Genomic DNA, 20781 nt, shown 5'->3' on the forward strand with positions numbered 1-20781 from the left:
TTATTTTTATTGTTATTTTTACTTTTTTATGTTTTTATCACATAGTAATGAAGGATGAAAAATATTACACAATATTTTGAAGATACTGTACAATCCAATAATAGCATAACCATACACTCTAGCGATGATACAAAAAAGGAAACGAAGTACAAGGAAGATTCTAAACAAAAGCGTAGTCATAAAAAAGTTAAATTATCTCAAACGAATGTAAAAGAAAAGTTATGTGATATTGTAGAAAAAAACGGTGATATGATTAATAAAACACTTAGTACACTTGCTAAAGTAAACAACGGGAATTCAAACGAAACATATATAAAATCTTTTTCAAGAGGTCTTCGAACGAATTTTAAACGCAATAAATTTATACATCAATCCTTAGATCATTTAGACTTAGAAACAAATGATTTCAATGTTAAAAATAAAAAGAGAAGTGAAAAGGATAATTTAAAAATTTGTTTAAGCAATGATGAAAGGTATAAAAAAGAATTAAGTAAAAAAACAAATATTAATAAAAATGTAAGCATAAATAATACATTGGAAAATAAAGAAATGATTGATAGTATAGAGTTAATAGATATTGATTCTAATGATAAAATTGAAAATATCCGTGAAGAATCAAATGCTTTTCAAATTCTTATGAGTCGCAACAAAACAGGTCAATGTATTTCGCCAATAAAACTTCCTCAAAAAGAAGAAATAAATATAAAAAAATCAGAAGAATGTAAAGAAAAATTAAAACACTCTAAAGAAAAACTAGTAGCTTTAGCTGATAAGAAAGGATATTCTAAAAGAAAACTTATAGAAATGGAAGAAGGAGAAAAAATAGAACAAATGATACAAAATCGTATCAAATTTTTTAAAGGAGAAGATAAGAAAGATAATAGTATAAGTACAACTGTCCTAAATCATAAACAACCAGCTGGTAGTTTACTAAATTACTTCAGGTGAGAAATTATTAATTTCTTATATTTTATTTTAATTATAAATTTCCTTTATTTTCAAAATTCTTTTTTTATTTTCATTTTACATATAATAGCAAAACTCCAGGAGATTTAATACATACAAATATGGCAAACATGTCTACTATTGTAGTAAAAGCTGATGTACATATGACAGAAAACTCCATTAAACATGAATTATATAAAACAAATTCAAGTAATAAAATACAACCAAGTAAGAAAAATAAAAAATCAGAATTCTCACAAATAGATGACATTAGAATCATAGAATCTGAAAATATTAATATTTTGAATAACAAAAAGAAGCTTCAAGATGAACAGCAACATAACAAACATAGATGGTCATTACGAATTAAACTTCAAACTTATGAAGATGAAAATGCTTCACTAGGTAATTTGAAAATAATAGAAATTATACCTCTAATTTGTTACAAATATCCTAATTTATTACATAGATTCTAATTTATTACAAAGACACATGATGAGAAAAAATTTATTTGAGTCTCCCAAATTCTGTTTTGGTTGATGGCAATGAATTTTACACTTTGATCGCTGATTCTTTTATTTTAATATTTTATTGTACATATTAGTTATATATTTGTTTTATTGCTTATTTATGTTTGAAATAGGTGAAAGCAGTGATGATGAATTGTTCTCACCAAGTACCAATAAATTAAATATAGAAAGTTATGAAAAATTTAAAGCAATAAAAAATGTGGATGTAGAAAATTTATCAATAAAAAATAACAGTAAAAGAGGAATATCAAAGCAAGTGAATGAATGCACAAAGTCAAAATTAATATCAGAAAGTTCAAAACATAATGATGCAATACATGATAGCAAATATTTAAAAAATAAACTTGAAAATAAAAAAAAATTAATCAGATTAAATCAACATGAATCAGCTTTAATAGAAAATAAAAATTTAAATAATTATAATAATACTAACATAGAAAATATTACAAGAAATAAACAAAATCAAGAAGACTGTATAATTATTCATGACAATAGCTTAGAAAGAAAGACAATTGATAAATTAGCTCCTTTGTTTACCAAACGAAAAAAACCAGATCCGAATGTAATTGCGGCACGACGATTATTTTTACAACCTGATATAACAGATAATAATAATAAAAATGCAAATCGAAAAGTAAATGTTTATGGTATACTACCATTTTCACTTATTAGTCATGTTACACAATCAAGCAATCTGTTTTCAAATGAAACTGACATTTTTAATATTCCAAAAGAAATTTGTAATGATTATAATCCAATTATAGATGTAAACAATTTTAAACATTTAATAGATCTTTCTAAAAAAAAGTTTAAAGCATTAGGAAAAGTTAATAAACCGAAGATTCAAGAAGTATTAATGGATATAGAAAAACATTGTTCAAATGTAAAAGATATGTGGAGTGTCATTTCACTTATTGTTAAGGAACAACCTAATAAAATAATACTTACTAAAACAAGAAGTAAAAAAAATAAACAATCAGAGAAAAAAGAAGGAATAGAAGATTCGTTTGAATGCTGTAGTTGGACTTATAAATATAGACCAAAAAGTTCTCAAGAAATAGTGGGAAATGAAGAAGCAGTAGCAAAATTAAAAGAATGGTTACTTGGATGGAAAGCAATATTTACAAATGAGGATGTTAGTAGTGGAGATGAATTTTATTCGTCTGATAGTAGTTCTTCAAAAATGATTGAAAATAATCAAGTAGCTGTATTATTAGGACCACATGGATGTGGTAAAACTGCGAGCGTATATGCAGTAGCAAACGAATTCGGTTATACGTTAGTATTAAGAAGTAATATTTGATTAATATGTAAAATACTTTATGTAACTTATAATAACAATAAATTTTTCTAGTGTATTAGAATTGAATGCATCATCTAGAAGAACTGGGAAAAAGCTTTTAAAAGAATTAAAAGAAGCAACTAAGTCACATCGAATTAAAAAAGACGAGAAAACATCTGCTTTCTGTAATTTAGCTTCAGATGAAATTATACTAAAGGAAATTCCACAAAATTCTCTCATTCTTATAGAAGATGTTGATATTATATTTGAAGAAGATGAGGGTTTTATTTCTGCTACATATCAATTAGCAACAAACACAAAGCGTCCAATTGTTATGACATGTAGAGACATTTGCCCTCATTTAAATAAAATGGCACCTCAACAAAACAGAATTTATTTCAAAAATGCTGATAGTAATAGAGTTTCTGCTTTAATAGAATTAATTTCACTAGCAGAAACTGGTTATAGACTTTCTTCTAATTGCATAACAGTAAGTAAACACCTATACAATAAGTAAGCAAAATTAATATTTATCATTTTAATCATTTTTTTAAGATAAAATTATAAAAAGTGATTAAAACATATAATTAATATTAAATGCAAGATTAAATACATTAGATAATATTAGATACAAGATTGTTTTTATTTACAGGAACTGTTGCAAAGTGGTGATATGCGAAAAGCTATATTACAATTACAATATTTATTGTTATCTGGTCCACCACAAATAATAGAACAAACCATAAATTTTAAAAATTCATTTTGGCAAAACATACGGCATTATGTATACAAGCCAGCAATTAAAGTAAGTAAGAAATGGAAGAAAACTACAAATAAAAAAGTAATGGATGATAAAAATATATTAATTGATGTAGCTACTAAATTAGATAATATAGCTTTATTATCATCTTTAATTGACATAGAAGATTCTGCATTAAATTTATGCCAAATAAAAACACAACCCAATTTATCGTTGATTGAAAATACTGCTCCATATTCAGCTTCTACTGATATGTGTCTAGACATAGCTGAATGGATAGGTAATAAAATTATATACAAAGATCAGTTAAATGACTATGATGGAACACAGCACCAAAATAATATTATGTTAAAAAAACAGTTAAATGAAGGATTAAATTTAGCCTTATCACAAACCACATCATTATTACTTGATCGTCAAATTATAGCTACAGATTATCTACCATCTATAAGAACAATATGTAGAGCAGAAGAATTGAGAGCTAATACAAATAATAAAAGAGGAAATCGATTCTTTCATTATCTTCATAATTTAAAAACACCATCTACATTATTCAAACCTAATATTTTAGCAGCAGCATGCAAAATAATGTATGATAAGGTCGACAATGACATGCGTATTGAGAAAAATAATACCAGTTTTATATAATAATCAATTTTTTATATTATATATGGTATAAAAATTTATAAACATGGTGCAAATATCATTTTTAAATATACAACACTCTTAAGAAATGCAACGCATGACACCTAAAAATGATAAAATGGCTGGTATTATTGAATTATATTTTATTTTTTGATCTCCTTTTTTTAAATAAAATAAAATGTAGTTTGTAGGTAATACCTACTTTTAAAATGTTAAAAAATATATTTGGATATTTTATATATTAAAAATGAAGTAAAGTAAGTATATATTATTTTGATAATAAAAATATTTTTATGTTATATAATTTTTTTCTGATACTGAAGTGTTGTATAGAATTAATGTAAAATTATATTATATATAATACCTTTGAAGTGTCTATTAAACTAATTGATTATGATGTTTTGAATCTTATGATTACATAAATAAAAGATATATTTATTACTAATCAATGTTTTTTATTCTTTTAGTATGGTTTCGATATACTATTTAAATTTTTATATGATGTAATTTGCGATTTAATTCTTCAAATTTTAGAATTTTCCGAATAAAAAAGTCACCATAGCGATGCGCCACTTTTGTGTCCGCAATATGAATCATATCATGATCGATATAAAAATCCAGCTGTAACAATACATATTATGATCTTTTACTTATGATATAGAACTAGACTAATCAATATTATAACAGATAAGAAATTACCTCTGAGCCAGATTGAAATTTTCCATCTAATCCTGATGCACCTTTTGTCCAAACAATGTTTTTCATTTTATGTTTAAAACACAATAGATGAATCGTTAGTGCACTGACTTCTTTATCTAAATCCCAGCTCTCTTCAGATCTATTACTACACATAAATGTAACTAGTTTACTCAATGGCAAAGTAGTATATAACTTTAGATATGAACGTATAGTTGGCAACATTTTTTGTTGAACAACTTCATCTTTAAAAACTTGAGTTTGATGTTTAATTGCTTCTCGAACATAGTCTTCATTTGGTTCATCTGAATTTGGTGGTGTAAGAGACAAAAATTTTGGACAAGCAAATAGAAAACATGATTCAAATTCAACTAAATCTCCATATTGCATCTTATACATTTTCTCATGATAATTTTTATCACGTAATGCTTGTTGTAATGCTTCATCTATGCATTGTGGATGAAGAACAAGGCAAATTGCTAATAAATGATACATTTGATCTGTTTGTTTATTGATTTGATCATTTTGATAATTTCTTGTTGCAAATAATTGCTTCGTTCTTTGAATATATAATAAAATACCAGAAAATGTTCTGATTGCATCTGCATATCTACGCATCATCATATAAGCAAAACCAACATAATATGCTGTTGATATTTGACAACCAGGAACATGGGAATATGCACTCTTTTTATAAAGTTCAACATTTTCTAAAATTTTAATGGCTTGATAATAATCTCCTAAAAGAGAATGTAGGCGTAACAATCCTACAAGAGAAAAATATCCAAGCATTTTATATAAAGAATGTCTCCCAAATACACCAGCCACAGAATCTGGATCTCCACCACTTGCATATACTTCTAATTGACTTTTGATTTTTGATTTATCTACTAAATAATGTAGGACATTTAAAACACATAATATATCCCATGTCTTACTATGTGCATTCAAATTCTCAATTTCTTCAGGTGTTTTATTTGACAAATTAGCACGATATTGTGTGAAAGATTGAAATTGGTAAACAAATTCGTCAATAAGCTCCCATAACCATTGATCAGGTAACTCTAATTGCACTGGTGTTTCTGGATGCAAAATATAATTAAAAAGATCGCAGTAATTATAAAAAGAACCAAGGCGTTGTTCTAATGTTGGTCCTTGCATGCGAGCGTAAATATGACGATAATAAAGTTCTTTATATAAAGTAAGGAATAGTAGATCATTATCAACTACATGTGCAATTGCTTCAGCATCTGGCCAAGAAGACTTATCAAATAACTGTTCTGAGATTTTTGGAAATGTTGTTTCATAAAGATTTTGAATCTCAAAAATCATTCCTTCATTTATACAATTTCGCAAAAATACTAAAAAATTTCGTACAACTTCTGGTACTTGACGATAACCTAATCTGTCATATTGGTCATTATGCACATCTGATCCATAATCAACGTAAGTATCATACTGAAAATAATATAAATATTAATTTTACTAAATAACATCACAATGTAAATATTTGTTTAATTAATAATTACCCTGCTATAATCGTCATACATGGTTTATCAAATTTTAGACTTGATATAAATTACAGCTTTAACGTACGTAATAATACACGAGTTACTAGATGATATGATCATAAACTAAACTAATATTATAAGATATACTTCTTTCAATTTGTACTTAAAGACAAAATTCAGCATTTATATTTAACTGCTAGATGGCGCAATCAAACAATAATCTACATTTTTTTATTCTTACAAGTATACTTATGTATTTCATTCGATAACTAGATACTTTATTTAACTACGATAAATTCTGACTAGATACTCTATTTAATTTAAATTATATATTATATATTATATATATATTATATATATTATATTATATATATTATAATGTTATTACATTAAAGACGCTCTAACAGGACTGATTGGGATTTTTTTAATTTTTTACTTCAAATTGATATAACTTTGTTATAATTTTTAAATTTGGTAAAATTTGCGTCATAGGTGAACGATCTTCACTACAATTCATTGTTTGTGGTAAATGTCTTTTTAAATACATAAGTTATTATCACGAACACCACGCATAAGTGTATGTCATTTTTGTAAATGTAAATTTGTTGTTAAGTATATAAAATGGGCATATTAGAGAAAATATCTGAAATTGAAAAAGAAATTGCTCGGACGCAAAAAAATAAAGGTTTGTGTATACCTTGGGATTACAATATTTTTTATAACCTTATATAGAAATACTTCTGTATTCGGTTATATTTTTCTAACATATGTAAAGAACTGTGAAATATTAAAGATTTGTTGCTGTAAAATGTTTTTTTTTCTAGTTGAAAATAATTTTTTTTATCAAGTACTATTATTGAAATAATTCAATTTTAACAAATCATTTTTAAACTAATTGTAATCAAATTATTGTTATTCTGTACAATATACTGATTTATTAATAAAATTTATTTCAAGAAAATATTTGTATTCTTTATTGATTACTATTTATAACTTATTATGTTTTTATTAAATTTCTTACTATCATATATGAATAAATATATATAATAAAAGATTTGACTATAAATTTAATTATTATTTGAAGAAATTATATTCATTTTATGCTAAATTTTACGTAAAATCCTTTATATGCTTTGTTCATTGTTTATTAATTTAATTGTTTAATATATTTATATTGTTAATGATTAATACAATTTATGATCTCATTAATATATTCTTTAATTAACTTAATTTATGAATTTATTTACAGCTACTGAATATCATTTAGGTTTATTAAAGGCTAAACTTGCAAAGTATAGATCACAACTTTTAGAACCACCAAAAAAATCTGAAAAAGGAGAAGGATTTGATGTATTAAAATCAGGAGATGCAAGAGTAGCTTTAATAGGTTTTCCATCTGTAGGAAAATCTACATTGTTAAGTACATTAACACATACAGAATCTGAAGCAGCATCTTATGAATTTACCACTTTAACTTGCATACCTGGTGTTATTGAATATAAAGGAGCTAATATCCAACTTCTTGATCTCCCTGGAATAATTGAAGGTGCTGCACAGGTAATTATAAAATTAAATTTTATTTAATATATTGGAAAATTTATAGTAAATATAGTGGACAGTTTATAAAATTCTTACATTTATAAACAAATATTTAAGGGTAAAGGAAGAGGTAGACAAGTAATAGCTGTTGCAAGAACAGCAGACTTAGTTCTTATGATGCTAGATGCTACTAAACAAGATGTACAAAGACAACTTTTAGAGAAAGAGCTGGAATCAGTTGGTATACGACTTAATAAGAAAAAACCAAACATATATTTTAAAATAAAAAAGGGAGGTGGATTAGCATTTAATTCAACATGTCCATTAACAAAAGTAGATGAGAAATTAGTTCACTTGATTTTACATGAATATAAAATTTTCAATGCAGAAGTTCTATTTCGTGAAGATTGTAGCGCAGATGAGTTAATTGATGTGATTAATGCCAACAGAGTATATTTACCATGTCTTTATGTACATAACAAAATAGATCAAATATCAATAGAAGAAGTGGATAGAATTGCCAGGCAGCCTAATAGTGTAGTAGTTAGGTAATATCTTTCGACATGCTCTTAAGTATTATATAAAAATATTTATTTTATAAGAAATGTTAGTACTTTCAAGCTAAAACTTATCATAAACTCTTTCACATATTTCTTACAGTTGTAATATGAAATTAAATTTGGACTTCCTTCTTGAAACATTATGGGAATATTTATCTTTAATAAGAGTTTATACAAAAAAACCTGGACAACCACCTGATTTTGAAGATGGTTTAATATTGAGAAAAGGTGTTACTGTAGAACATGTATGTCATGCAATTCATCGCACACTTACTCAACAATTTAAATATGCTCTTGTTTGGGTAAGAATAATTCATAATTTTTTTAAATGTTTATAATCTACATTCTTACAATTATTGGTTGAGGTTTCTTAATAAAAACTGGATACTTTAAATTAACTGCAGTAACTATGAGATTTTTATATGTAAGATAAATGGAAAAAATTCTATAATATTATCAGAAAAGAAATATATTGTTCTAGACCAGTGCTGTCCAAACTTTAGTTGCTAATAAAACAGACTCCACCTGTCTTTGTTATTTCGCATGTTTCATATCTCTAAATATAGAGAATTCAAATAGTAATTGATTATTTTCAGAACAGTAAAATAAAAGGATTGATCATGTTTGGTTTTAGTAGAAGAAAATGTTTTAATAACCAAACATAACATGTGCTAAGTCGCTTGAATATAAAATAAGGAAATGTGGAATACGTACAAGGGAAAAATGTGTGACTTGCTCCACTATTTTAGAATATTAGTATAGAGGAAGATAAAACCTTGTAAAAGACCCCATCTGTAGACAGCACTGTTTTAGATAACATAAAGCATTCAATTGGTAAAATACTCAACTAATAATCAAAGATTTTAATTCAATAATTTTTCAATAAATAAACTATTTTTATTCTTTACTACTATTTTATTAGTGCAACATTTGATTTTATTGTGTTGCAAAGTTTTTTCATGTGAGACAATTGAAAAAATAACAGAAAAAATAAATTACAACTAATAATTATAAATAAGAAAACAACAATTTATATAATATATTATAGATGTATTTTTATAGTTAATTTCTGAAAATTGTTTGAAAAAACTTAATGAAAACATTGAATTATAAATAGTAGTAAATAAAAATATATTATTCTTCAAAAGTAAAAATTATATCTCAAAAAAGTTTTTTAAAAAATATATTTTATTCAGAATGTTCTGATAAATATTCTTTTTTTTCAGGGTACAAGTACCAAGTATTCACCTCAACGAGTAGGATTGCAACATGTTATGCATGATGAGGATGTTATTCAAATAGTTAAAAAATAAAATTTATCTAATTATATAAATGATTTGTGAAAATTTAAATGACAAAAGTAGAACATTATATAGTTTTGTTTATATGTTTTATATGTATTTGCTGAAAAATAAGATTGTCTTTTAAATATTTCAACTCCTAGATTTATCTTATTTAGTATAAATATGAAACATTTATACTATACATTTCTAAATATTTTAAAAATCAGAATTGTTTAAATGCAACTTTTAATAAATATGATTTATATAAAAATAATCGTAAAAGTTAATTTCTTATAGTTCTATGATGATCATATACTAGCTATTTGTTAAAGATATGTTTTGAAAAACATTGTTTTACATGTATTTAAATACATGTAAAAAAAAAATATCTTTATATAAAAAATAATAAATAGGTATATGAATCAACTTGATCAATATTTACTGCAGCCTAACAAAAATACTTGACTGTGCATAATAAATAAATAAAATTACTACATAAAATATTTATTTTTGTTTTTTATTGAATTTTATATAGTTAATAATAAGAATATGTAATTTATAAATTGATTCTGAAATGCATAAATATTTTGTATTTCGAATAATTTAAAAATTTATGAACTTCTAAACAATTACTAGATATTTTAAATATTAAAGTACGACTATGATTACAAAAATATCTAAGAATTTGAATATTTATACATTAATAATCATTTTACATGAAGATCTATCTTATAGTTTTATAGTTCCACCTCAATGTTAATCGTTCATTACACAACTGCCTTAAAAGTTAGTTATTCGACGAACATATTTGACCTTCGATAAACTTGACAGTAGACACCTCAACTAACAATTAAACACAAGGTAGACGATACAGTGGAAAATGGATTTCATTCTTGTTTTGTTATGATTTCGTTTAAAAGTACAACAGCCGCCGACAAAAGAACGTTATAAGAAAGCGTTGTCGACACTTAAAAGCAACGTCGTCTTGAATGTAACATGGTTTGATTCTCAAAAACGATTTATTAGAAAAGTTTATCCGTCCACGGATCCTAAATACAAAAAACGTTAAAGGGGCGGTCAGTGCATAGAGGTTTACCTGCAGTATGCTTAGGGTTTGCAATACAGAGATATTATGGCTGCAGGTGAGACCAGCACAACAAAGTCTCGTCAAGAAAAACAATACGATTACCTACTCAAATTTTTGCTCGTGGGTGATAGTGATGTTGGAAAACAAGAAATCTTGAGTGGACTTGAAGATGGTGCTGCCGAATCTCCGTTTTGCAGCGGCAGTGGTATTCTTTAATTTTTCTTATGGTTATTTTATTTTGAAATATCTTCTCTATTTCTTCCCAATTTTACATTGTTTGTATTGTTTTCATCACTTTGCTTAGTACGTTAGTAGTACATAACCAACATTATAAGGTATAATGATACTCGCTTATCTGTAATAAATTTGTGATTAAGTCATGCTAATTAATTAATAAGGTAGGTACTCAAAAAATCATTTAGTTGTTCATTTCTGATTTATTACTGTTTATAATAAAATTATAATAAAATATATATTTCATATTATTTATTTCATACAACAAATTTAAAATTTATTGCTTAAAACCATTCATGAAATAGTAAATTTTCAAATTTATATAAGAAATTTTAAAATCAAATTTTAAAAAATGATGTAGCAATTGAATAAGTATCATTGTATTTTGTTTATTTACTTTAATTACATAATTTTATAAAAAGTCTTTTATTCTTAATAAAATATTTATAATAATTATGTCTTTCTGTTTTCAAGTATTCAATGATTAATAATCAATTTTCAGTGTAATTTATGTATAGTATATCATTAATTATAAATTTTCTGTAACATATTTTTTTATGAAACTACTTTTGTTATTTGAAAAAATGAAGCTTTTAAATTCAATAATTTCATTTTACATGTTTGTTAATATGTCATATAAATTATGTGTATATTTATTTTTGATAGATAATAAGAAAATACATATTTTCTAGCATATAAAACTACTACTATCTTACTGGATGGAAAAAGAGTAAAATTACAATTATGGGACACATCAGGTCAAGGTAGATTTTGTACAATAATCAGATCTTATTCTCGTGGGGCTCAAGGTATATTTTTAGTCTATGACATTACCAATAAATGGTCTTTTGATGGCATTGATAGATGGTTAAAGGAAGTTGAAGAGGTATATAAAAATTGTCTTAAACATTAGTTTCATGTTATGTCTATAACACGTATAACTAGAACTAAAGTTGTAATTATACATTAGTTCTATGTTAAAAATAATTTTATATTACAATTGTTATTTTTTCATGTTGACTCATTGAATTAATTTTTTTAACATAAATTAGATATATTAGTATTTTATTTTTTGTTTAAATATTGTAGCATGCTCCTGGAGTACCAAAAGTACTTGTTGGCAATCGTCTTCATCTAGCTTTTAAAAGACAAGTAGGAGAACGTGATGCTGAAGCATATGCAGCTAAAAATCATATGGCATTTTTTGAAGTTTCACCTCTCTGTGATTTTAATATTCGCGAAAGCTTTTCTGAACTTTCTCGAATGGCTTTACACCGTAATGGTATGGAAAGATTGTGGCGATCTAATAAAGGTAATATACTTTGACTTTGCTATAATAATTTTAAAAAATCTGATATGAATACCATCTCATCTTTTAGTTCTCAGTCTTCAAGAACTTGCATGTCGTGCAATAGTAGCAAGAACAACAGTTTATGGTATTGATCAACTTCCATTACCTAAATCCATTAAATCTCATTTGAAATCTTATGCAATGACAACTACATCTCAGTTGCGTTATAATGGAAATAGATCATTGAGCTCTAGTAAAAGTCTAGGTTCTCATCATAGAAAATTACGTTTTGTCGGTGTAGGTCATAATGGACTATCGACGCCAGGTAGTTCACCTGGTAGTATAACAGATTCTCGTACCAGTTGTGTTGGTCGCAATTCTTGCACAATATCTTGAGAATAATTTTATGGTCATAACTGTAAATATACAATACTAATTCTTCCTTCCTGTTTTGATGTAAAAAGTTTTGTTAACATGTGCCATCAGAAATTATAAAGAATTAAAAATCTTTTCAAATAAGTAGTTATAGCATGAAATACTAGTAATAAAATGATTTACTTACAATCAACATATACAAATAATTCTAACTCTTTTACATTTAATTTAATAGTTATTTAACATTAAATTTCTTTTTACGTTATATTTTTTAAATTTTTATATGAATTTTTATATAAACAGAATAACAATGAGCTTAAAACGAATTAACTTCAAGTAATGATTTTGCATATATAAAAAATTGTTTAATAATATGTAAAATAGTACTATACAAAATACTATAAAATTTTATCATTGAAAAAATTATGAATTTTATTAGAATACATTAACAGAAGAATACATTAATAAAATCATACAATGAATTCAAATTATGTAAATCCTTCACTAAATTTTTTTTTTTTTTTCAAGTTTTGATGGGCAATGTTTTTTAAAACAAATCTATATTAAAGCAGGAAATGCTAAAGCAAAAAGTACAAGTTCACTATGTCTACAAAGGTTGTGGTGTAGACTAGGAATAATGTAAGTTGAATAGTTTAGAGCAGCTAATTGGATAATAATATATAAGAACAAACTTTGAAATATGTACTAATATATAAAGTTATTCAAAATTTTATTAACTTTTGTATTCTAATGTCCAGTAATAATGTATAAGAACATGTGTCTTATTGTATTATCTTTAAAATTGTATTTCAGTAAAAGTAATTGAAATTTCGTATTAAATATTTAATTTTTCTTTCTATTGTTTTTTTCTTTTAAAAATTTTATTTATTATATAAAATTGAAATACGTTTTTCATAATAATATAAATATCACATCTTATTTAAATAACTTAATATAATTATACATTATTTTATTTGTACAGTATAAGTTTATAAAAACTATCTTGTGTATTATGTAAATATAAAATGAATCATTGACACTGCAATCATATTTTGATAAATTTCATTACAATAGATTTCTATGATCTCATAATATTAGTAATAAAATAATAGCATCCCTAATTTAAAAGTTTTTTTTTTTATTTTTTATTTCTAGTATCTATTTAGAATTTTGATGAGAAATAATAATTATTATAATTAAACCATAGAACTCTGATGTATGAAATTTATCAAACTGTGATAATAATTTATATGATAGCTTTTTTAAAGATTATATAATATCAAGAAAACACATAAGATGTATTTATACTGTGTAAAATTCAAATTAAATTATATGTATATATAAAAACAGCTATTATTAATTAATATGTTTTATATAAACTTAAATGAACTTATTTGTTAGGAGGAATATATTAATATACATTATGATACTTAAAAATATTTAGGTATCATTTTTTCAAAAGTATTTTAATTATGATTATCTTTTCTATTCATTTATTTCTCATTAAGACTCCTTTTAATTATTCACAAGCAGATTATAGTAAACAAAAAGTATACGGTATCTTGTGAAGAAAAAAAGGACATTAATTTCATCATTGCTGTATATATGTCACTGTAAAATAAAGTTTTCACAAAAACTGAAATTTAAAAATAATAGAGGGCCAGTTGAATCATTGAAAACAAGTAAAAAGCTATTTTATCACTGGTTAATTATTAGGCAAAACTTGTTTATGTTTAGGTTCAATAAATAATTTTGTTACACAAAATAATAATATTAATATGAGATTATTTCTATTAAATATATACATATTCAATATATGAAATATATACATGAAGCAATTTATATAATTTATAATTAGATATTTGATAAATTATTATACTTTAATATCTTTCTGTAATATAAAGTATATTATAAATGGAAGTAAGAAATTTGTTTAAATTTATTAATAATCATAGCAATAGTAATTATTTTTAAAAAACATTGATGCGCTTATAGTTCTCCAAAAAATAAAAGGAACATAAATCATTTGATATATAACTGCACTATGTGATATATAACAATACTTTGAAATTGCATTAAGTTAATGTAATATTATGCAAATTTTGTTTCTAGTAGTATAAAAATTTTGTATTATACTAAGTGAATACAATTATACTATACAAGTATGACAATTTAAAAATCAAATTATAATTAAAATTTTGAATTTTATCTATTTAGAATCATATAATATTATATTTTATTATATTGTTTCCATATGTGTATAATATGATATAAGCATAAAAATCTATTTTATAAACTTTAGATATTTATCATATAATATGCAAAATAAAAACTATATACTGTATGTAAGTGCAAGATTTTGATAATATATTAGTGTTTTAATTTTAATTTTATGTTTAATTATAAGAAGACTTTTAATTTTAATGAATATATTGTATCTTATTTAATAAAAATGAAGTTTATAAATTCTTTTCTCACTTACACATAAGTTAAACATTATGTTATGTGTAATAATTTATTTACAGATATTTTCTGAAAACACATTATACATCAAATTTTGAATATATATATAGATATTAACTTTTTTTTAACAACTTTATTAAGCATTTATATTTTAGTGCAGTAAAATTTAAAAAAAAATGAAATAAAACTGTTTTATTGTTATTATGCATTTGATTATCATTACACGGAGTATATTATTAGAAAATATTCAATTGTTTGATAAAAGACTAATGCAATCTAAATTTATTTCAATTATCTATTTTTATATTTTTCAATTTTTATTATATAAACTTTGCAGATAGATTTTATCAACGTTTATTGAAGAAATATATTCATATAATTAAAAGAAAAATCAGAAATGACAACAATTGATGATATATCAACAACTAAAAACAGTGCTTGCCTTCCTTCTAGTAAAAGGAATTTCGTTGTTCCTCAGCAGCTATGGGAAGCAAATGAATTGTTAATGTCAATTAATAGAAGATTGGAAGATTGTGCTTTAGAATGGCAGGCGGAGATTTCGCGCAAACAATGGAAAATTTTTAATTCTAATGTCATTGGAATAACTTTATCTGAACGATCTCTATTATCAAGAACATATTTTACTGAGAAAAATCTTGACGAAACTTTTCAACATTTACTTTCTTGTAATAAAATCTTTTCAGAATATTTAAAAAATTTCATTGGCAAGTAAATTAAATATAAATGTTCATACTTATAATGATAATAATATATATTATAGCACATACTATTATAATAATTTACTATTAGATCTTTTACAAGATGAAGTATCTGTTTCAAATATCAAAGAAACACGTGATGTACAAAATCAATCTTATAATATACAAACAAATTGCAAAGTATTAAATATTGCTAATACAGAAACAATGCAATTTTCTTGTTTAAACAATCAACATTTAAATGGAGAAGGAAGAATTCAAGATTATATTGATAACATATTAACAATTCAAAATTCATTTACTGATGTGATAAAAGCTAAACTTAATTTTGATACAAAATTTTTAGGTTTTGAAGCTATATTACATAAAGCTACGTCTACATCAGCTGATACAGTTTGTCTTTGTCAATATTGTTCTAATATTATGGTAAATATATTTCATTTTACATTACATTTAATTATTATTATTATTATTACATTTGTCCAATTCTATATTTTAGCAGACTAAAACTCATGGTACAAATAGAAAATTAAGAAGTGTAACTGTTAATCAAAGAAATCGAACACTTACCAAAACTAAGCGTTTAACATTATTTAAAAAAAGAAAAAGAGAAAAATCATCTATAATAGTTGATGAAGTCAATGATCAACCATTACCTGGACCAGATACAAATTTTTGTTAATTCATTTTTAATATTCTATTTATTTTCATTTAGTTATTAAATTTCTGTTAACTTTTGTGGATATTAAGAACTGAAACTGAATATTAATATATAAATACAAAGAAATAATTAACGTGATTTAATGGTGGAGTTCCTTTATTATATCTTACATTATTGTTAGAACATTTCATTCTAATGTTAAAATTTTCCAGAATGGGTAAGTAATTACTCAAGCTATCCACTATTTCTTGTTTTGGAAGAGATTTTATTAACTTCTAAGTAAAGCATTGGAAAATTTAAACATTGAACATCAGTTGAATATCATCATCATTGAATATCAGTTTTATACATGTTTTAATTTATTTGTAATTTTGTTTTTACATTGAAAATATCATATAATAGCTTTAATAGATATATTATATTTAATAAGCAATTTACAATACAACAAGAATCTACACATTTTTATGTTTAATTTTGTAATGATGAATTGATACTTTATCATTTTTTTAAATATTGGAGTAATTACAATATACATGAATTCAGAAAAAGCATTAAATTCTACTTCTTGCAACAAATGTTATTAATGTTATGTAAATATTATTTTATTAAACATGTACACAAGTATTTAAAATTCTACTTTTTAAATATTTACCACAATACACTATTAATTGTCAATATTATTTTGTCTTACTTACTATAATGCTAATTTGGAAGAAAATATATTGTACAAGAAAAGTCAATCGTTTGTTTTCAAACGTGTATTACATAAAAAACGTTACAATAATCAATTAAATAAGATGTATGAGTTTGTATATTACATTTTCCAGATTTTGTAAATTTATATTTGAAACCATATTTAAAAAGAACACCATTTATAGAAGTAACAATTCACTAATAAAAATTTATACTGAATAATAAGATGTTACTTTTTAATTATATTTAGTTAGAAATGTATTAATCAATACAATAAAGATATTTTAGTACAAGTTATACATAACATTTAAATATTTTATGTTGGAGTAAATATGTCTCTCTTCTACATTCTAAGTAATGAATAAATCTAAACTCTAAGTAGCAGATGAATTTTACTATTTTGGTAACATTACAATCCCTTTTAATGATTGTTAAAAGAATAAATTTTATATTTTTAAAAAGAGATTCAAAATTCATAATTTTTAGTCTTCAATAATTTACTGAATAAATACATCAGTTTAAATTATACTAATCAATGTAGTGAATCATCATAATGTTCTATGCCTATAACAAATTCAATATTTCATTAACATTACATTACGATTTCTATAAACAGTCAACTTGTATCAAATTTCTTCTTCTATTAATATTATGATTATTCATAAAAGGTTTTTTGTTTAATTGATTCATTAAAATTTGACCACTTCAGGGGAATCTTATGAGGAAAGGTTTCCTTAATTGTACTGGATATACAAAAGTTGTTTAGTAAACCAACTGACTTGTACAAATAAAAAAAAATCCTTCCTGACAACATTCTCCTTAGATGGAACACTTAATCTGGGTTTACCATTTATTTAATTTGTATCATGCTGATACAAAAGAACAATACCAGCATGAAATTTTGACATCTTAAGTTAATATTAAAATTACTTTCATGTTCCAGTTTGATTTCTTTTTTACTACATTCACGCCAATTCATTCAGTCACTATCGTTCTTTCAATTTATGCAGACAGATCTCATAAATATCTGTATGAGTAATATAGAATAAGTAAACCTTAAATTTCTACAAACTCATGCAGTCATTAATCATATAATAAGTAAACCAAATATAATTAAATTCTTACTTTTAATGCATTGAGATTTTTTTTATCCCATTTTCTTGAACATATGTGTTATTCATTAAACTTAAACAAAAATACAAATACCCTACTCACAGAAAAGGGTAAATTTTAATTATATATAATGCTAATAAACAATATTACAGTCTTATAACAGATAAAAATACCAAATAATTAACAACATTTAATTGACAAAAAACATCAATTAATTTATTTCGGTAAAACATCTTACAATGAATATTAATAATAATTAATTTATAATCAAGCGTATCAATGACTGCAATCCTTGTCACTTTTTCAATTATAACTTTTCTTTTATGACATGTCTAATGATTATATAAAGTAAATATATAATATGCACCATTCATTATGTACTATTAAAAAATAAAAAAAAAAAATAATAAAAAAAGACAAAAAGAAAGAAAAACTAAGAAATATTTTAATAAAGTAGTTAATTCTTCCAAGTACCTTACTTTTAACATAAACAATTTAAAAATTATTGTTTGTTCAAATTGAATTAAACTACTTCAAAGATTGATTTTTATGAGATCTGTATGCTAGGAGAAGCGAGATATAAACTTGGAGAGATAACTGAGTGAAAGTCATTGATTTCACCTGAATTCATAGATTTGTATGCTATGTTCTGGGACGTGCTTTAAATTTAAAGATTGATACCTGAAATCAGAAAACCTTTTAATATTTTTATAAAGTGTAAGTGCACATAATGAACAAATATGAAAAGAATACAATAGTAATATAGTTTTATAAATATGACATATAATCTACAAAATTTAATAATTTTTTAATGCAATAGAAATTATGAAAGAGAAATTAAACTGTTTTACAATAAATGAACATTTCATTTTATAAGTAAGACTTGTAGAAAATAAAATTTAAAAATACATTTCTTTATATTATGTAAATGTATAAAAAAAATTACCATTCGGAACTACGATGATAATAAAAGCCTTCAATAGTAGCAGCAGATTTTTGAAAGCAAATATAATAAAATCCTGCGAATGAGGCACCGTTTATATCTTTAATAGTATGATCAGGAACCAAAAAATGTTCCTTCCACCTCATAAAAACAAAATCAGTTCCTTTCAAAGCTTCATAATCAAATGTGTCTGAATTAAATGTTTTAGCATATTGACGAAATGATTCAAATTTACTCTGTAATTTGAAAAACAACAAAATTATAATAAATAGTCATTAAAATAAGGAAAATATATAATAAAATACAAACCCAATGTTTCCTATCAACATCTTCATCTGCATCCCATTTACGAGTTAGAAATGGATATTTCTTTGATATAATTTCACCATCAAAAAATGTAGTCAAAGTGGGAAATTCCTCTGTAAGCCCTTTAATTTTTAAGTAGCCACATAAATAACTATTCTCTTCATCTACGTGCTGTAATATAAAAATATGATTTTTTATTTGTTTAAAAAAAAGTAGATTGGAAAAATTAATATTTTTAAACATACAGTATAAAATTATCCAATTTAAAATTATTCTACATACAACTTAACTAAAATTTTAAATACAAATCAATATCTGTTACTTGAATACTATTTACAAATTATTGTTTCATTATTATCTTTTTCATAAATTCATTATAATAAAATAATGTTATGTTATAATTGAAATTAAAATTCTAAATTGCAAAGATATTCATAAATTAATTAAAAAGTAGGAGAAAAATTTCTAAAAATTTTCTAACAGATCTTTTAAAATCCTGAACTATTTAAAAGAATAAACAATATAATTCATTGATTTTAATTCGAAAAAATTATAAAATATTCAAAAGATAAAAGACATGATCAATCATTACGCAGTAGACAGATGTCAAAGGTGCAATAGAAATTTGGGATATTTATGGCGCAATTTCCAGCAAGATGAAGAACTAACCTGCAAAACTACTTCTACGTCGTAACTATTGCCTTTAGATTTTTGAGAACCTTGAAATCGCGAACCGTTGTAAAGCAAAGATTTTGTGACACCCGGCTGCTTTGAGTTTGCGGGCGGTGGTGGTACTACGTCAACTTTCACCGGCATTCTCGGCTCAAGTGAACGCTCTTAAAATTTGCCCTCCTTGGGCGACAATTCCTTCATCACAAAATTCTCGCAATGACTGCCGGTAATTTTCAGGACGTAGATGTATTTATACAAAGCCTCGAACCCAGACACACTCGCAGTTATAATTTTTACGCAAAAATTGAGTTCGATGGATGTTACAAAAAGCTTATTTTTTTGTATAAATATGCAATTTTTATTATTTTTAACAAATATTGAGAATAATTTCGTTACTAAAACAAAAAACAATAATTTCACTTGTTTCGTTAACTTACACGTATCATGTCCCACAAAATTTTAGTTCTATATTA

General features: G+C 24.1%; 6 protein-coding genes across 6 annotated transcripts; 4 read left to right on the forward strand and 2 right to left on the reverse strand.

Moving 5' to 3' along the window:
* Positions 1-54: 54 nt before the first annotated feature.
* Positions 55-4165, forward strand: elg1 (enhanced level of genomic instability 1). Its single transcript, XM_017904489.1, has 5 exons — positions 55-944; positions 1037-1350; positions 1589-2753; positions 2830-3247; positions 3410-4165. The coding sequence occupies exons 1-5, from the start codon at positions 55-57 to the stop codon at positions 4163-4165; spliced, it is 3543 nt and encodes a 1180-aa protein (XP_017759978.1).
* Positions 4166-4639: 474 nt separating this feature from the next.
* Positions 4640-6454, reverse strand: eIF3l (eukaryotic translation initiation factor 3 subunit L). The gene is made up of 3 exons (XM_017904523.1): positions 6388-6454; positions 4862-6316; positions 4640-4783 (listed from the first exon to the last, which is right to left on the reverse strand). Exons 1-3 carry the CDS (start codon positions 6406-6408, stop codon positions 4649-4651), a joined length of 1611 nt encoding a protein of 536 aa, XP_017760012.1. The 5' UTR covers positions 6409-6454; the 3' UTR covers positions 4640-4648.
* A 470-nt stretch (positions 6455-6924) lies between these two features.
* LOC108550709 (developmentally-regulated GTP-binding protein 2) lies at positions 6925-9781 on the forward strand. Its single transcript, XM_017904525.1, has 5 exons — positions 6925-7054; positions 7619-7926; positions 8026-8456; positions 8569-8770; positions 9695-9781. The coding sequence occupies exons 1-5, from the start codon at positions 6991-6993 to the stop codon at positions 9779-9781; spliced, it is 1092 nt and encodes a 363-aa protein (XP_017760014.1). The 5' UTR covers positions 6925-6990.
* Positions 9782-10835: 1054 nt separating this feature from the next.
* Positions 10836-12874, forward strand: Rab40 (RAS oncogene family member Rab40). The gene is made up of 4 exons (XM_017904526.1): positions 10836-11043; positions 11765-11958; positions 12162-12384; positions 12452-12874. Exons 1-4 carry the CDS (start codon positions 10884-10886, stop codon positions 12757-12759), a joined length of 885 nt encoding a protein of 294 aa, XP_017760015.1. The 5' UTR covers positions 10836-10883; the 3' UTR covers positions 12760-12874.
* Positions 12875-15598: 2724 nt separating this feature from the next.
* LOC108550685 (uncharacterized) lies at positions 15599-16602 on the forward strand. Its single transcript, XM_017904490.1, has 3 exons — positions 15599-15926; positions 16012-16346; positions 16420-16602. Exons 1-3 carry the CDS (start codon positions 15599-15601, stop codon positions 16600-16602), a joined length of 846 nt encoding a protein of 281 aa, XP_017759979.1.
* A 2272-nt stretch (positions 16603-18874) lies between these two features.
* On the reverse strand, positions 18875-20631 carry LOC108550701 (glucose-induced degradation protein 4 homolog). The gene is made up of 4 exons (XM_017904513.1): positions 20306-20631; positions 19640-19807; positions 19334-19566; positions 18875-19068 (listed from the first exon to the last, which is right to left on the reverse strand). Exons 1-4 carry the CDS (start codon positions 20450-20452, stop codon positions 19005-19007), a joined length of 612 nt encoding a protein of 203 aa, XP_017760002.1. The 5' UTR covers positions 20453-20631; the 3' UTR covers positions 18875-19004.
* Positions 20632-20781: the final 150 nt, after the last annotated feature.

The sequence above is a fragment of the Eufriesea mexicana genome, unplaced genomic scaffold (genome assembly GCF_001483705.2).
Source record: "Eufriesea mexicana isolate 0111107269 unplaced genomic scaffold, ASM148370v2 scaffold2913, whole genome shotgun sequence".
Lineage (NCBI taxonomy): Eukaryota > Metazoa > Arthropoda > Insecta > Hymenoptera > Apidae > Eufriesea > Eufriesea mexicana.

What these genes read in the sequence shown, in the direction of transcription:
- elg1 (XM_017904489.1), top strand. Translation starts at nt 55, where the DNA reads ATGAAAAATATTACACAATATTTTGAAGATACTGTACAATCCAATAAT. An exon ending in AGTTTACTAAATTACTTCAG is followed by an intron (nt 945 to 1,036) that starts GTGAGAAATTAT and finishes TACATATAATAG; the next exon opens with CAAAACTCCAGGAGATTTAA. An exon ending in GCAAACGAATTCGGTTATAC is followed by an intron (nt 2,754 to 2,829) that starts GTTAGTATTAAG and finishes AAATTTTTCTAG; the next exon opens with TGTATTAGAATTGAATGCAT.
- eIF3l (XM_017904523.1), bottom strand. Translation starts at nt 6,408, where the DNA reads ATGTATGACGATTATAGCAGG. An exon ending in TGTATGACGATTATAGCAGG is followed by an intron (nt 6,317 to 6,387) that starts GTAATTATTAAT and finishes TATTATTTTCAG; the next exon opens with TATGATACTTACGTTGATTA. An exon ending in AATTTCAATCTGGCTCAGAG is followed by an intron (nt 4,784 to 4,861) that starts GTAATTTCTTAT and finishes GTATTGTTACAG; the next exon opens with CTGGATTTTTATATCGATCA.
- LOC108550709 (XM_017904525.1), top strand. Translation starts at nt 6,991, where the DNA reads ATGGGCATATTAGAGAAAATATCTGAAATTGAAAAAGAAATTGCTCGG. An exon ending in CCTAATAGTGTAGTAGTTAG is followed by an intron (nt 8,457 to 8,568) that starts GTAATATCTTTC and finishes TATTTCTTACAG; the next exon opens with TTGTAATATGAAATTAAATT. An exon ending in TTAAATATGCTCTTGTTTGG is followed by an intron (nt 8,771 to 9,694) that starts GTAAGAATAATT and finishes CTTTTTTTTCAG; the next exon opens with GGTACAAGTACCAAGTATTC.
- Rab40 (XM_017904526.1), top strand. Translation starts at nt 10,884, where the DNA reads ATGGCTGCAGGTGAGACCAGCACAACAAAGTCTCGTCAAGAAAAACAA. An exon ending in GGTTAAAGGAAGTTGAAGAG is followed by an intron (nt 11,959 to 12,161) that starts GTATATAAAAAT and finishes TAAATATTGTAG; the next exon opens with CATGCTCCTGGAGTACCAAA. An exon ending in ATTGTGGCGATCTAATAAAG is followed by an intron (nt 12,385 to 12,451) that starts GTAATATACTTT and finishes CTCATCTTTTAG; the next exon opens with TTCTCAGTCTTCAAGAACTT.
- LOC108550685 (XM_017904490.1), top strand. Translation starts at nt 15,599, where the DNA reads ATGACAACAATTGATGATATATCAACAACTAAAAACAGTGCTTGCCTT. An exon ending in ATATTTAAAAAATTTCATTG is followed by an intron (nt 15,927 to 16,011) that starts GCAAGTAAATTA and finishes ATTTACTATTAG; the next exon opens with ATCTTTTACAAGATGAAGTA. An exon ending in AATATTGTTCTAATATTATG is followed by an intron (nt 16,347 to 16,419) that starts GTAAATATATTT and finishes TCTATATTTTAG; the next exon opens with CAGACTAAAACTCATGGTAC.
- LOC108550701 (XM_017904513.1), bottom strand. Translation starts at nt 20,452, where the DNA reads ATGCCGGTGAAAGTTGACGTAGTACCACCACCGCCCGCAAACTCAAAG. An exon ending in ATGTTGATAGGAAACATTGG is followed by an intron (nt 19,567 to 19,639) that starts GTTTGTATTTTA and finishes TTCAAATTACAG; the next exon opens with AGTAAATTTGAATCATTTCG. An exon ending in TATCATCGTAGTTCCGAATG is followed by an intron (nt 19,069 to 19,333) that starts GTAATTTTTTTT and finishes TTCTGATTTCAG; the next exon opens with GTATCAATCTTTAAATTTAA.